This window comes from Pinus tabuliformis, chromosome 1_1 (assembly GCF_031772625.1).
Source record: "Pinus tabuliformis cultivar Carrire ecotype Pingquan chromosome 1_1, CPIR1, whole genome shotgun sequence".
In the NCBI taxonomy this organism is placed as follows: Eukaryota; Viridiplantae; Streptophyta; class Pinopsida; order Pinales; family Pinaceae; genus Pinus; species Pinus tabuliformis.
This window is the reverse complement of record NC_142297.1, coordinates 509,237,281-509,254,252: the sequence shown is the minus strand read 5'-3', so window position 1 is coordinate 509,254,252 and position 16,972 is coordinate 509,237,281. Positions and strand designations below refer to the sequence as shown.

At 38.3% G+C, this 16,972-nt stretch overlaps 1 protein-coding gene across 1 annotated transcript; it reads right to left on the bottom strand.

The window, feature by feature from the left end:
• Positions 1–796: 796 nt before the first annotated feature.
• Positions 797–15,166, bottom strand: LOC149214027 (disease resistance protein At4g27190-like). The gene is made up of 2 exons (XM_089389263.1): positions 12,482–15,166; positions 797–1,021 (listed from the first exon to the last, which is right to left on the bottom strand). The coding sequence occupies exons 1-2, from the start codon at positions 15,164–15,166 to the stop codon at positions 797–799; spliced, it is 2,910 nt and encodes a 969-aa protein (XP_089245389.1).
• Between the last annotated feature and the right edge of the window lie 1,806 nt (positions 15,167–16,972).

Genomic DNA, 16,972 nt, shown 5'->3' with positions numbered 1-16,972 from the left:
ACTTAATTATTCCAAAAATAATAATATATGAGTGATTTTAATATATTAATATGATATGATTCATTTTATTTAATAATTATTTAGCTATATATTCTTTATGTGATGTATTTGGATAATAAATGTTCATGCCCAATGTTCTTTATATTTCATAATCATTTAGATCCTTGGTAATGTCTGAGCAACCTACTTAAATATTTTCAATATCCTATAAGTATTATATCCAATTCCCTAAATGTTGTGATGACTAGTAGATTCACAATAACAAAAATTTCCTCTTCGATGTAACAATGATTCTGTTGGACACCTAATCCTCAATGGGTTAGCGTGGAAGTTGAATAGACAAAAAGAGTCCAAGAGACCTTGGGATGTGGAACCCAACGGTCAAACCATGTACTATAAATGTATATCAGTTGTTAATAAAAATATATTTTCATGTTTCATCCTTCAGATTCTCTTGCTTCCATGTGTGTGTTTAACATGGTATCAGAGTGGGCGATCTCCTGCCCTACTCAAATTTGAGCCATTTGTTTTATGGCCTTTATGTGAAGATCATTTCTGCCATCACTTATGCATTTCATGAATATTTACTCAGCTAAATTCTAACTACAACCTCTGTTATTTCTCCAGTCCTATTTTTAGCATTCCTAAAATTAGTTGTAACTCCTTGTATCAATCTTTCTACCATAATTACTGTCTGCGCCATATTCCCTCCTTTCCTTTCCTTTCTGCGCTCTTTGGGCTCTCTGCCATAACCATTGTCTACCATTGTCTGTGCCATTGTCTGCTATATTCCCTCCTAACAATTAGCACCGCTAGCCCCTCGTGGTTTCCATAGGGACGCTCTATGTGTATCGTCTAGTATGAAGTGCAGGAACTCGTTTGAGGGGTTGCGAAATGAGATATCAGGGATTTCGCAATAGATGACGTACTTGGTTTGTGGAAGCGCCAAGCTTTTGAGGGACTTTCCCAGCACTTCCACGTTATTATCATCGCCCCCAGCATTCTCCTCGGCAGTAGCAACCTGCAACAGAGAAATAACCCTAATAACAGAGAACTCGGAATGTTGTTATTTAGATGTGAAAAGTAAAGTTTCTTTTTGTGAAGAAATTACATCTTTAGCCTGTTCATTGGAGAAAATGTCGCCCTCTCCGTTTTGGGTCATCGTTGTCAGTTGATGAACTTCCTCTCACCGCTGCTCCATTGATATACAATTCTGGTATATATATGTGTTCCATTGATATATTAGTTCTGCTCCATTAATACTGTAGCAGGCATGCAGTTCTGCTAACTGTGCTCAATTCCACATTGCTCGGTGTGCTGATAAACTGAGAGCGATGACTCATTATATTCAATACTGTGTTGACTGGTATGTTGCAGCCTAACGGTGCTCCCTTTTGACCGTGCACCCTTGCGCTACTTCCCATATACTACCATCCTATCCACTATGGCCTACAATGTTGAAATGGTGCACCACTCTGAACTCTGTGCACTAACCTGAAGCAGCGGAATTTTTTGAAGGGATTCATTTGCATTTTTATGACAACGTTTCATTATAATACTATATTTCAATATAGTACAAAGCAATATCCTTGTAGAGTTTGGATTTTCCCTCATGATTCGACTCGAGCAGTGATGTAATGGATAGAAGATGACTTTATTAGACGGAGGGAGGGAGCAGCGTAGGGAGGCAGAGGGAAAAAGAGAAGACGACTTCCATTTTGGTAACCCTCTGATTTCCTTATTTGCTTACTCTGGACCTGGTCTCTCCATCTTCTATGAGAAAATTACAAATAAATGACATACATATTGATGCAAAATGGGTCGTTGATAAGTTTTCTGTGTCTCACGGAGATCTTGTATTTACTATTGGACTTGCTCACTTTGTTTATGCTAGAATTACAAGTCTCTACCTTGCAAAGCCAATGTTATCTTTGTTTGCTGAAACATTACAGAAATCCAAGCATCTATTCATCGTTATTACGGGTGGAGCCAACGTTATGTAGAAAAGACATCTGTTGATAAAGGCAAATGAATCGGTTAGTCCATGTTGTATCTGAATACAACCAGAGTCTCTATTGAAAATTGAAAACTTAGATGGTAGACATATAAAATTGAAAGTGCCCATCTGTATGGGACATATTTATGTTAGATTGCAGTCTCAACAAAGCAAGTGTCTTGAATAAAACCTAGTTGCTCAAATATCTGAACGCAAAGGCGCTTCTCACTGCCAAGAAGAACCTAGATAGCAATCCTTACAGCCTAATTCTATTTTTCTAAATTCCTCACAGGCCAGAGGAACAGCCTAATCGAGGTGACTGATTTGTTGGTTCTTTTACTGGTCAAAATTATGTTTCTATGGTCAATGAAACTGTGACTTAATTAATGCTGCATTGATACATTGTTCAACTAACATGGTATCTGAGTTTGAACAAAATTATGCCATTCAAAGAGTGAAGTCAGCGTATAAAAGGATTTTCTAGTAGGAACACATACTGGTATTTTGGCATTTTTGTTTGCAGTAGGTGTTGAGATATAAAAGTTTTCAATAAATTTGCATTGTCTAGTTTGTTGGCTCCTTGCAAATTTTGGGAAAGAAAGAATTATAGCGTTGAATGAATACTTAAGCTGCTTCCTGGTATGCTTCAAGACATTGCAGAAGGCTCAAAGTTTGTATACTTGCAGTATTTCCAATTAACATAATTTTGTGGCGCTTGTGTGTCATGCAAAATACAAGCAACCTGTAGATTTGGAGGTCGAAGAGATACAAACACAATCTATATATATATGCATTGATTCCTTGTTACTTCAACTGCTGCATAAGAGTTTGGTGGGCTGTATAAAGGCAATGATTGTTTTGACAAATAAAAGTAATCTTTTGTGGAGAAAAGTTTAGTCGGTTGTATTATCAAAACATAGTGCTGGTCATTTTTTGTAATTGGTGCTTGTTGGTTGCACATTGATCATTTGCTACACATTTATAAAGGATATTGCTGTGTACTATGAGTGATATTACTTTTCTACATTGAGTAGTAGTTGTTCAGTTTTTTAAGGTGTAAATCTGACATTGAAGAAAAAATGGCCAGAATCAGTGAAGTATTAGAGTTCCTCAAAACTCTCATATTGTCTACTAGTCATGATACATTAAAAGTCAACAAAGTTTCTCTCACAGACATTTAGGTCTGTCTACAAAATGCACAAGAGAAAATTGATTTTTTGCAGCTCAAATCTCAGCTACAACAAGAAGAATTAAAACAAAGAAGTCATTATGAACATGTTTATGTTCAGAACATTGAGATTGCAACCCATCAGAAGCAAGTCAATAATGTTATAGTTGGTTTAGATTTAGTACCCAATAAGGCAACACTTGTACATGTAGATGCAGAAACTCAAACTGCACTTCCCAAGCCCATCATCGGACCTTAGGAACAGCTTGTCCACAACAAGCACAGAACTGGTCTTGGATATGACAAGGATGTGCCCTTTCATATTCCAGACTACTCAAAGCCCATTCAGTTTCAAAGTGCTGGATTCATTCATGACAGTTCACCTCCAGTTGTTCCAGATTCTACTCCTCTTCCACAACAACAACAACAGATTGTGAAATTCCAACACTGTAACTGAGTTGGCCATATGAAAGATCACTATTTTGATCTTCATCCATGTAAGCACTGTCATAAAACCAGTCATTCTTCAAACAGATGCTTCAAAAACAAACCTCCTGCAAGAACAAAGATTCATCTTGGATGGATCGCTTCTTGGCAATGGGCATCAACAACCAAGAAGATATTTCAATCACATGTCAGAACTTGTTCCAGAGTATTGAACAGTCTTGTAGTTGAGTTTTCTCCATCTCACCTTGTATCTGACAGGGGGGAAATGATGGTCGTCTACAAGCTTCAAAGCCACATCAAGCGAGCCTGAGCCACAACCTGCCATACCAGCTTCAGAGTTGTAGCCAAAAATAAAGATGCCCCTTAGCATGCCTTCAATTGGTAATCTGGGACACTTCCTCTAGCAGAAGACTTCAACTTCTTTCCAGTTTCGGAAGAATTCCAGGAACAAAATTGAGAACACTTCCTCTAGCAGAAGACTTCATCTTCTCGCCAGTTTTGGAAGAGTTCCAGGAATTGCATTAAACATTCCAGAGTTTTTGGTCATCCTTAAACCATCACAGGTTGAGACTTCCCTTTTTAGGTTGAATTTCTCCCTTTTATGTGGCGTGAGATCTCCCTTTCATGGTTGAAGGTTTCCCTCTTCAAAACAATAGGAGCACTTCCTCTAGCAGAAGACTTCAGCTTCTTGCCAGTTTTGGAAGAGTTCCAAGAACTGCACTAAGCATTCCAGTGTTGGTGGTCATCCTTAAACCACCACCCTTTATACCAACATTTCAGAGAGCACATTCAGCCTAGTGCTGCCATGCATTTTTGCACATTTTGTATTACAGCTCTCTTCTTGGACTCATACATAACCCTTCGGATTAAGGGGGGGAATGTTGGACACCTAATCCTTAATGGGTTAGTGTGGAAGCTGAATAGACAAAAGGAGTCCAAGAGACCTTGGGATGTGGAACCCAACGGTCAAACCATGTACTATAAATGTATATCAGTTGTTAATAAAAATATATTCTCATGTTTCATCCTTCAGATTCTCTTGCTGCCATGTGTGTGTTTAATAGATTCTTGGAGGAGTTATGCCATCATCAAAGGATAAATTTTTTAAGTTTTTAATCCTTTGAAGTGAATTTTCAAAGTTAGTATACATTACATCTTCAGTTTTTTTATCCCTCTTTGTCATGCAAGAAGCTTAAGAATGCATTCTTCCCTTTCCCTACCCCCTTTTCAGGGCCTCAAGTTGGACGAGCACCTGTGACCACTCAGACACACAAGGAAAGTTGAAAAACCAAACTTGGGTGATGGGCGTGTTTAACTGAATGCATGTGGAAGGTGAGTCGGGAGGGAATGTGGGGTGCCTGACCACACATAACCGAGAGGAAATTCATAGCAGGCACATTTAACCAAATGAGTGCACCGGGTGAATGGGAGGAGGATGTGTGATGAAATTATAGCGGTCGTGTTGGTGGACCCGCACCAGGGCATCAAGTCGTGATGACATGTAGGACAAGGCAGTGACACACGAGTGTGTGAAATATAGGAGTGAACCAATGGACGTATAGTGTGGACGCTACAACAAGGCGCCCCCGCCCACAAGGGTCGCTTGACTGTCCACGAGCAAGCAGACCTGGGTCACGTTAGGCTGCGGAAGGGCGTTCAAAACTTAGCGTTCAGGTCGGCTAGGGCATTCACCTGTGTTTTGGAAAGTCAACTAGGATGTGTGTACAAACATAGCAGGTCAGCTCAATGGCAAGGGGTGTCGACCAACACTTAGAGAGCATATATATTGGAGTGGAGAGTCATTCGTTTATGGAAGAACTTGACCAAGAAAGTTTAGAAGAAAAAGCAAGGTTGAAACACAACCAAACCACACAAAATTGAACTAAGGAAGAAAAGGTGACGGGAAGGATGAGGCTCGCCTAGTGAGTCACATAACTAGGCTGAACTAGTCTTTGTTTCTTAGCTGAAAATTTGGGTTTTCTAGTGACCGCAGTTATATAGACAGAGTCTGAGTTTGGATCATGAGAGGTCGTATTGCAGTCTCGACTATTGAACAGATGGACAAGGACTGATTTGACTTAACGACATGGAAAGTTCATATCATGACTGTTGCACGAAGTGTATCACGTTCAAGTAAAAGTGTGAGCACACTGTACAACTGGTTGCATGACCAAACAAAAGTGTGGATAGGCTGCACGAGTAGCTGAACGAATGAGAAAAAGTGTGATTCAATTGTATGATGGGCTACACGAGTGGGCAGAAGTGCAGGAAAGATGCATGATTTTGTTGGATGAGTTGTTGGGCAACCAGGAAACTGCCACAACATTGTAACTTGTTAATTTTGTATATTATTTGTAGAAGTTTGATAAATATTGGAGCGAATTGTTGGGGAGTTTCCCCCTCCCATCATAATTGTGCTTTGTACGATATCTCATATTGTTCATTGTTGGTTTATGTTTATGGTTATCGCACATTGATATAAATGATAATTCTGCTGCACATATAATTGAAGAACACTTAAACAAAAATAAACTAAGTGTTGGAGGTTAGGCATAGTCTGAAAGCTTTAGTAATAGAAAATGAAAGAGTTAGTTGGTGTCACACCGTGCCCATAAGTGGATTTGGAGTCGCCAGTAATATGGGGTCGTGAAAGCTGGTATCGAAGCTTGGTTCAGGCAAGACCGAGTTGATTGAAAGTATTAAAGTTTGGGAGAGGAAGAGGCATGTTGGAGTCAGGATTGAGCTGAACATAAGCAGTTAAGTAGTTGGTCGCAGTGCTACATAGGTGAAAGTTTGGCAGCGACATAGACCTTGGTTAGGGCCAAGTTGAACTCCAAAATAGTGGAATGTTGGCTAGAGTTTGATGGGAGACTCTTATAGACCTTGTATAGGTTGAGGCGCATGAAAGAAGAGAAATTAAGGCTTCAGTCTGAACATGAAATTTTGGAAAATCAAGTTAAAGGAGAGTTTCTTCGACTTGGTTGGACGGCTAAACAGGACAAATTTGTTGATTGTAATGAAGAGGAAGTTGTGATATATGAATAAGAATATGTTGCAGATGTGCTGACAGAAGAGGAGGAACTTGAGACAATGGACTTTTCCCAATTTGAGCCAAATTCGTGCACATTGCAAACATTAAAGATAGGAAACACTCATTTGGATAAACCTCACGAGATGTAAGTGTTGTAGTAACTTATGATTCGTTGAATTTTTTGGAAGATGAGTTGTATGCAGAGATATCAAAAGGAACTATGCATTTCCTAGTGAAATGGGAAAACTTCTGATGGATGAGACATTGTGTAGTTAGGCAGCAAGGAACATTGGTTGTTGCAGAACTCGTCTGGGAGAAGAAGGTGCAGATTCCTATGACAAGGTTGGAATATGATAAATTTTGCAATAAATGAGTCATGCTTAGCCAAATGAAGAACTAGATAAGTTCCTGGCATTACTCATGGACAAACTGAAGGAAGGGCACATCGAAATAAAATGAATGAGACTTGATTGGGTGGAATTCATGGTCATTTCATTGAGGCCAAGAGGTAGTCTTGGATGAACCTCTAGTGGGGGAGGAAGCATTGAAGAGAAAGGAACCATGACAACAATATGAAGGTAGGACGACCAAGGGTGCTAAACCAAATGAAAACAAGGATGTGATGATTGAAGTTGTGTTGGGTCTGCAGAAGTGGATGAGTTGGGAAACTGAAGTCGTGGGCATCAAGTTGAAGAAGAAAGGCACTTGACAGACTTCTTGCAAAGGTGTCAAGAGAGAGCATTTGTAGAGATGTCGTATATTGACATTAAGGAGAAGTTCCAATGAGAGAATGTTGTTTGAATGGACTTGCCGATGTGACATGATAGACTAATGGAGATGTTGTGGACATCTGAAGAACAAGGCCATGGTCGTTTTTAGAGGAGACATGGGAAACCTGTGAGAGTTTTCATACGATGAAGAGGGAAGAAACAACTTGCAATGGTATTTTCTACTGAGACAAGTGTTCTTGTCGAAGTGTTGGATGGAAATGGTTGATAGGATCTTATGATGAGTTGAGAGAGTTGGAGTCGATGAAGACTTCATACTATGGTGGTCTTAGAGTATTTGGTTCATTGAAGAATTGAGGTCAGTTTGACACTAGGTTTTGATGTGGTATGGGACATATACCTTGGACATAGTATGGGATGTGTGCATGACAACTGAATTGATGGATGTAATAGAGATGAGACAGCTTGGAGTTGCAACAATGGAGGTTCCTTGGTGGGAGAACTTAGGCATGGGTTGAGTTGATGAGACTTAGCCATTTTTTATGGACATGGATGTTGTTGGTCTATGACCATGGGTATAACATGGATGAGATGATGAGGCAGGTGTAAACTTACCCCTTTGATAGCATTGATGGTTAGCATATCACAAATGAGATGGATATTTCTTCATGGACCTGGATATGGCACATTGAGCATTGGATTGATGGGAAGAGTTCTTGATCGAGTTGAAGATGTGATAGAATGGTGGAGAAATGACTAACGAAGGCATGAGGAGGTGCATTCTCATGGGTTGGATGCGACGGTTGGATTAGCTACCCAACTCGTTCGAATCATGAGGGCAAAAAATGTATTGAGATATGTTGGAGTTGAGTTGGATTATTACAGAAGCAGTTCACATGATGATGATACATGGTAGATTGGCATGATATATGTTGCAGCGATACCATACAGTTGAGTGGAGGGATCAAAATTCCATGAGATGGGGTCGTATGGAGGATTGCGACGGGTTGTGGCTGGTGACTGTTGATTGAGGAGTCTTTTCCACATAAAGTCATGAGCCTTGATGAAGGTTCATGCGATGGAGGTAGAGAGTTCAAGCACAGGGACGATTCATGTTGGAGCTAGTGACACTTTGCGACATTTGGTCTTGGCAATAGATTTTGTCAGGATGGTGTTGTCGAGGGCGGCAACCTTTTTATAGTGAGGGAGGATGTCAGGGCCTCGAGTTGGATGAGTGCCCATGACCACTTGCACACACAAGGAGGGCCAAAAAACCAAACTCGGGCAAAAGGCACGTTTAACCAAATGCGTGTGGAAGGTGATTCGGGAAGGCGTGTGCCCGCATGAAGGCGGGGCGCCTGACCACACATAACCAACAGGTGAATCATAGAAGGCATGTTTAAACAAATAGGCACTTCATGTGAACGGGTAGAGGATGTGCGACACACATATAATGGTCGTGTTGGTGGACCCGCATCAGGGGGCCAAGTCGTGATGACTTGCGGGGTAAGGCAGCAACACATAGGCGTGTGGAAGATAGGAGCGAACTGATGGACGTATAGCGTGAATGCTACAAGAAGGTGCACCTGCCCACAAGGGTCACTCGACTGCCCACTGGTAAGTCGAACTGGGGCGCATCAGCCTGCGGAAGGGCGTTCAAAACTTAGTGTTCAAGTCGGCTAGGACGTTCACCCATGTTTTGGAAAGTTAGTTGCTATTTGTGGATGAACATTGCAGGTTGGCTTAAATGAAAAGGGGTGTCGAACAACACTTGGAGACCATATATATTGGAGAAAAGAGTCATTCGTTCAGGGAACAACTCGACCAATCAAGTTTAGAAGAATAAGGGTGAAACATGACCAAATCATAGGAAACAGAAATAAGGAAGAAATAGGAAGCATTCAGGGTGATGGGCAAGATGAGGCTCACCTAGAGAGCCACAAGACTAGGCCGAAAATTCAAGGTTTCTGGTGACTGCAGTGATTTGGGCAGAGGCCAAGTTGGGAACACGAGAGGTCGTATTCGAGTCCTAAATGCTGAACGGATGGGAAGGGGCCGAGTTGACTTAGCGACAAGGTGAGTTAGTATCATGACTATTGCACGAACTATAGCATGTTCAGGCAAAAGCGTGGGTAGACTGTACAACGAGTTGCATGACTAGGTAACAATGTGGGTAGATTGCACGACTAGCTGAACAAATGGGTAGAGGTGTGAGTAAATTGCACAATGAGTTGCACAAGTGGGCAGGGGCATAGGCAGGCTACATGATTTTGGTGAACGAATTGTTGGGCAACCAAGCAAATGCCACAATGTTGTAACTTGTAAATTTTGTATATTATTTGTAGAAGTTTGATAAGTATTGGGGCAAACCATTGGGGAGTTTCCCCCTCCCATCATAACTATGTTTTTTACGATATCACATATTTTTATTTTTCTTTTTTTATGTTTATGATTATCGCACATTGATGTAAATGATAGTTTAGTTGCACATATGATTGAAGGACACTTGAACAAAAATAAACTAAGTGTTAGAGGTCAAGTGTAGTATGAAAGCTTTAGTAGTAGAAAATGAAAGAGTTAGTCGGTGCCTCACCTTTCCCAGAAGTGAATCTGGAGTCGCCACTAGCTTGGGGCAGTAACACCCCCGAAAGTAAGTGTGGGAGAAAATTCTAAATATGGTACTCTTATAAAAGTCAAATTACAGATGAAGCTTCCAGTCTATTTTGTTAGAAGATAAGTTACAGAAAAATGACGATATGTGATTTCATTGCCTTATGCTTCAAATAAGTCTTTTGGTATTATTGGTTTCTACATTACCGCTTACTTTGTGGTCAAAATGTTCCAGCCCTCTTTTTCATACATGAAGCTTAAAAATGTGTCCCCAAAATTACCGCAAGAGAAAATTCTGAATATGGCTCTCTTAGAATCACATTACAGCTGAAACTTCTGGGTTATTTTGGAAGAAGCTTAGTTGCAGAAAAACGACGATAGAAATCTCATTGCCTTGTGTTTCAAATACAAGTCTTTTTTGTATCATAGGTTTTATTTAAGAGCTAAATTACTTTTGTTTGTGCCTCTAGGATTATTCCTTTAAAATAATTGTTTGCAATGTGCATTATGTGAATATGTTATGGGTTTCATCTAATAACTACATTTTTTTATTGTGCTTATAGATTATTCTTTTATCATTGTTAACCAGGAGATATTTAATGGTGATGGAATTTTATGTGGAAAATCTTTAGGAAGACAACACTGAGTATAGTCACTTCTTTAATCAATGCATTGCTCAATTACAATAATTTTTATCAATGCATTGGTTAAATGCACTAAATTTTCTATGATGCCTCACAAAGAGTAACCTCCCAACTACACATAGATTTTCCAAAACCCAAACTAAAAAATGCCATTGCAGAAACCATAAATTTTAATGATCATGTACAAGAATTAAATTTGAAGAGAAGGGTTATAATTTTGTTTGAAGAGTTAATTTCATTTTATCTTTTTAATATTGAGAAGTTAAAATAAAATATTATTTTTATATGAAAGTAAAAAATGATTTAAAATTTCATGTATGCCTCACACGTCACACCTCTTACTGCATCGACTTGTGCTGACTTTAAACAAAGAATCTATATTCAGATCAAAGCTCCACACACTTGAACAAATACACTTACATAGTATTGGTTCACCAAAGTTATAGTTTTTATAGAAATTATATGAAAAGAGTTTAATAGGACCATTTGTCTATAAACTAAATAAAAGTCATATAAAATCAATATGGAGGGAATTCAGCCGGACCAATTAGTGATAATCTATATCAAAACTATATGAAGGGAATTCAGTAAGATTATTTTGGATGTCATGTTTGGAACATAATAAAATTGTTTTACAATGAAAATGTTCTTCTTGCTTACAAGGTAATCAAGGAACATAATAATTATTTGAAAGTTTCTTTTTTTGAAATTATCATAATATGTGGAAAAATTATTAACATTCAATTTTTTTTAATTATCATTATATATATAAAATGAATACTAATAATAATAATAATAATAAAATTCATTAAAATAATAAAAGGCAATATATTTCACAAAGAATTTCCCTACTTTCTAATTAAAAAAATTAGAATAATTTTCATTTCAAATTTGACATATAATATTTTATTATTATTTTCATCTATATAAGATATATAAGAAATAAAAACTATAATGCCATATAAATTTTAAATGAAAATTACTTGAAATAAATTCATACAATATATTATAATATGCGAAGAAACAATTGCCATAAAATGCATATAATCTGCAACACCAGCAGTTGAACGAACCTCGGAATTTTCAAATATAATATTCCAGTAAACAAATACTATAAAATGCATATAATATGCATCCTGGTCGTTGAAGAGTATGAATTATAAATTCGCATAAAAAATATTTTTTCAAAGTTTTTTTCCATGAAACAGATTATTATGAAAATTATACTAAAATTGTTAAGAGGCGCCCTAGTTTTTATAATTAAATTACCTGAATGAGCTAGTGGTGAATTGTTACACGAGTGAGTGACTTAATACACAGACTTATTTTCTCTTTGGTGTGTCCACCTTGTTTTGGTGTAACTTTATTGACTTTAAATTTATAATCACTGGTGAGAATTGCTCAGATAATGATAAAGCATTAAAAGAAATCTCAATGACAGAAGTTATATGTTTGCATTCCAATCTCAATGATGGTTCAACATAAATTCTCTATTTACATTCGATATATAATGATGGTTCAACATAAATTCTCTATTTACATTCGATATATAAATTCAATGGTATACATCTGATTTTATAAAGTGGGTTAGCTTATACTTTATAATCGTCTCCAAAGAGTTTGGAGAAAGAGATAAAGTTCATTACACCAAAATTTATCATAAACCCAACTATCCTGGCTTCCCTGTGAATTTTCAAAGATGTCCAATTTTTTATAGACATTATCTATATTCACTCTTGATGTTGTGACCACTTCTATCTTTGTGTTTGCTATTTTATCTTTCTCTAAATTCTCCAGAACCATTGGACACTCATAGACTCTTATCTTTTGAAGTGTTTTAATGCCTAAATAACTAACTGGCATCCATTTTAATGCTGGGCATCTCATCATTGTGAATATTTGAAGGCAAGGCATTGCACCTTCTTCTACTATAGGCAACTCTTGTAATCCAGGTAATTCAACCAATGATAGTATCTCTAAGGAAGGAAATGCACCAATATCACTGAATTCCTTGGGATACTTTTCTAACTTCAAGCCACAACGCACTATATCCAATTTCCTCAGGTTCATAAGCTTGTGCAAGGGTGGTAGATCTTCTAAGCTATGGAGCTCCCACAGTCGAAGATGAATCAAATTTTGCAAGTCAAGAAAATCCATTTTCACCGCAAGACGGCAATTTAACATAAGTCTTTTCAACTTTGACATATTCTTCAGGTCATGCGGTGGGCCTGCCATCTTTGCGAGCGTCAATTCAAGTGTCTCCATGTTAGCAAGGTTCCCCATTGTCCCCTGGCTAATTGCTTGTCCGTTATTCTCTAAATATAAGCCTTTGAGTTGTGTTAACCTGCCCAAATCATCAATGGAAGCCACTCTTGTGCAGCTATGCTTTCCTTGGTGTTTTCTCCACAGACTACGGCAGTTACTCATGTACAAGTACTGCAAAGAGGTGAGGCCCGATATATTATATGGCAGACATCCCAAATCATCACAGTCGTTGAGGTCCAGATATTTTAGAGATCTCAACTTATGAATGGCAGATGGTAGCTCTGTGATACCAGAGCCGAAAAGAATAAGGATCTCGAGATTTACAAGATTTGTTAGAGATGCAGGCAACCTTGTAATACGGACATGTGCTAAACTTAAGTATACTAGCTGTTTCAAACAGCCCACACTCTCTGGCAATGACTGGAGGCACGTCCAACTCAAATCCAGAACCTTGAGATAGATCATACCCGTAATCAGCCTTCTTGGAATTTCTATAATATTATTGTTTCCAACAATCAGTGAGCAAATTTCTGGAGAGCTCAATGATTGCGGAAGCGAAATCAATTTGTTGCTGTTCAACAAAATCCTGGTCCGTCCTGAGCATTCATTTTCCTTTAATGTTGTCAAAACCCGACCTGCGCCACAGTAGAAATTTTCCTCTTGCTCAGCAATCTGGACAGCCAAATCACGCAGTACGTCGTGCAGCCTGAACCATAACACGCGCCCATCGACGTCTCTCCCAATTGGCTCGATCAAACAACGATCGGCTAAAATGTTGACGTAATTTCTTCCCTTCTGGAATGGGTCGTCGCCTCGCTGATCTTGTAGCTTCTCTGTTGTAAGCAGTCCCTCGCTTACCCACAATGGAATTGCCTCGTTCTCCTGAACAATATAATCTTCTAAGAAGGTCGCCAAGTATAGAAAACAGAGTTGAAGATTAACGTCGTATCTACCCAGTGCATCGTAGCTCAACCTTAGGCGATGATAGAGAGCTTCCTTGTCCTGGCGGTTAGCGGTGGGCAGCCTTCGGGCTGCCAAGTGCCACTCATATTCACTGGTAACCCCTGCCATTGCTCTGCCTACTGCTTTGATTGCAAGAGGAAGCCCTCCACAGTTGGCACACACAATCTTGGCCGTTCCTTCATGGATGTTAGGCAGCGTAATGAACGGAAAAGCATGACAATCAAATAACTGCCAGCTATCATCTGTATTCAAATCTTCCATTGTGATTATGTACTTCTCTGCAACTCCCATCTCGAGCAATGCTCTGCGATTCCTTGAACTCACAATAACTGTAGATATCGAAGAATCCGTTAGCCAGCGGAGTAAACCCAATTCCTCCAGCAATTTTTCACCCTCTTCCCATACATCATCCAATATCAGGAGGAAACTCTTTCCTTGCATTCTCTCGTTTAGCCATACTCGTAGGGCCTCATGATTCATATTTTTATTGCGTTCTACTTCTGTTTGCATGGCTACTTGTGCAGAAAGTTCATTGCGAAGACTTATAAATGAAGGGAACTGTGAAACTGTGAGCCAAAGCAATAGTCTATCGCTAAAAAGATCTCTTACCATTTTACTGTTGAACAGAGTCTTCAGGAGCAGAGTTTTACCCGAACCACCTTTGCCTACCACGCCAATGCGCAAGAAGGGGGTGTCAGCCGCTTCACTGATCACGAAATTTTCGAGCCTTGCAAGAGCATTCTCTTGTCCCACTATAAGGGGTTCGCTGATGAAGAAACCCGTGGAAGCGATTCCAGATTGGGAGGTTGTTGCAGAAGTACTCGCTGAAGAAGAAGCCAACTCTTGGACACTTTCTCTAATCTGCCCAAGTTCCTCTAGGAGCTCCTGAGTTTGTCCCTCATTTTGGGCGAAGCCAACCAAAGGAGCCAGCTGGAGATGCTGGGTAATATTTGAAATCATGCAAGTGATTCTTCTGCTCGTTTTATAACGTAAAATAACGTCATAACTTGGTTGTGTGCACTGACGCACTATGGTTGATGATTCTTGGAGAAGGGCATCCAATTTCTTAAGCCAACTATTAACAGCTGAAGCGCCCTTACTGTCGCCTTGATGATTGAAACATTTCTTCTTATTCAATTCCAGGCGGTATTGCTGGATGTCCCTGATAATAGGCTCGATTTCCATTATTAAATCTTTCAGATTGGCCAACTCCTTCTTGCAGCGGAGTACTATGCCAATTGAATCAAGAATTTGGCAGATTGTCCTATCGATGCGCACAACAATGAATCCAGAGATAAAACCAGGATGAGCCATGATATGATTTTCTCAGTAAGAACAATAATATATGCAATCCCCTTTATAACACAACACAAACACTCCGAAACTCAGCAGGTGAATATCTATATTCAAAATTCTCAAAATGAGAATTTATTTTCCCGTCACTCGACTGGTGAAGCAATAAGTCTAATGCTACAAAGCAAAAGCCTTAGAAATTGTACATCTAAAACACAACACAGATGGTGGCTTCCTTAACTGCTATGCCACCCATATATCTGTGCAGGCCATTGCATATATTTATACTAGCTATGCCTGGCAGCAGGTTATGGCTTATTTTCATGGTATGTTTGCAAATTTCAATAGGTCAATAAATTTGGGAGGAATCGTATGCCCGAGCTAATGCCAGAACACAACAGCAGGTCAAGAAAAGAGTTATCATTTCTTACTTTACACTGAACTCGGACTACAGTTTTAGCGTGAAGTACGCCTTTATCAAGGTTCAATATGATATGTTGTATTTATCTTTTAATTACAATCCGAACTAGGATTAAGGTTTTCCATGGCTGGACGAACGGTACTATGTTAGGTATTGGATTTTTTTTTCTAAATGTGTCGATTTAGAATTAGCAGCTGTGAGGACAGTTCACAGCAATTTTTAGTTGCTAATTTCTAATGCAGGTTGAATTACCATTGTTATTCAAGAAAACAACCAGATTTAGAATAACTTCATTGGTGGTCCATAGGGGCAAGAGCCCTATTTTTAGCTGCTAACCTGGCTGACTTATCATCGTTATTCAAGAAAACCATGATATCTGGGATAACTGGCTGGTGGTCCATAAAGGGGCAGGAGCCTTTCACTCCTGCTAGATGCCTCATGTCTCTGGGTCTTGGGCCATTAACATGTTTCTTTAGGTCCTAGGAAGACTAGCTCTTAGCCAAGTAGAAAAAGTTTTAGTGCATACTCCAAGGCCATTCCTTCCTGTGGATTAGGACATCTCCATCTTAAAATTATGATTTTGTTTTTCGTTCTTTAAAATTTTAAAATATTCAGATATTCCAATAAATCTCTATTTAATTATAAAACTTATATTTCCCATAAATCTCCATTTAATTAGAGAGAAATTCTACCCAAAAAAAGTCCAAAAACTTCCCCTAACATATAAATCACAAACTACATAGCTAGTAACATATTTGCTCAAACAAATACAGAACAAATACAAATACAAAAAAAACCCATAAATAGTAATCATGAAATTAATTAAACGTTCATATCCTTATCTAAAATCTTTACTAAATAAGCAAAAGATTTCCTTACGCTTTCCTTAATGTAATAGCTAAAGTGAGAGTTATAATTTAAACTTCAAAATTAAAATTTTCCATCTACTGCTATTTTGAAAGAATTCTTACTAAATTAAAAAAATAAATTTTTTCCATCTAATACTATTTTCAGAGAATTCTTACTAAATATAAAAAATAATTTGAGGTTTCATGTTATCACAAATAAAATTCTTATTAAGTTGAGGTGACACGCGACCGCTAATAAATTGAGGTTCCATGCTCCCACAAGTAGTAGGAATGATGTAACATTCTTATTTGATTAAAAGATTGAGTAAAATTTTTATTAAATTAAATTAAATTGAATTGAATTGAAGTGACACATCTTTAAAAACGACTGGACCAGCGAATTTTATCTAGAATGCTAGCCACCATGGGCATAGATTCTAATCTATTATTTTATATTAACATCATCTTCTTTTTTAAATCATCCTTACAATAACTTTTATAAATAAAGATACGAATAACTTTTATAAATAAAGATGCGAATAACTTTACTTTTCTGGT

Coding starts and splice junctions, on each gene's coding strand:
- LOC149214027 (XM_089389263.1), bottom strand. CDS start 15,166: ATGGCTCATCCTGGTTTTATCTCTGGATTCATTGTTGTGCGCATCGAT. Junction 1,022..12,481: donor CAGCATTAAAATGGATGCCA/GTTAGTTATTTA, acceptor TCTCTGTTGCAG/GTTGCTACTGCCGAGGAGAA.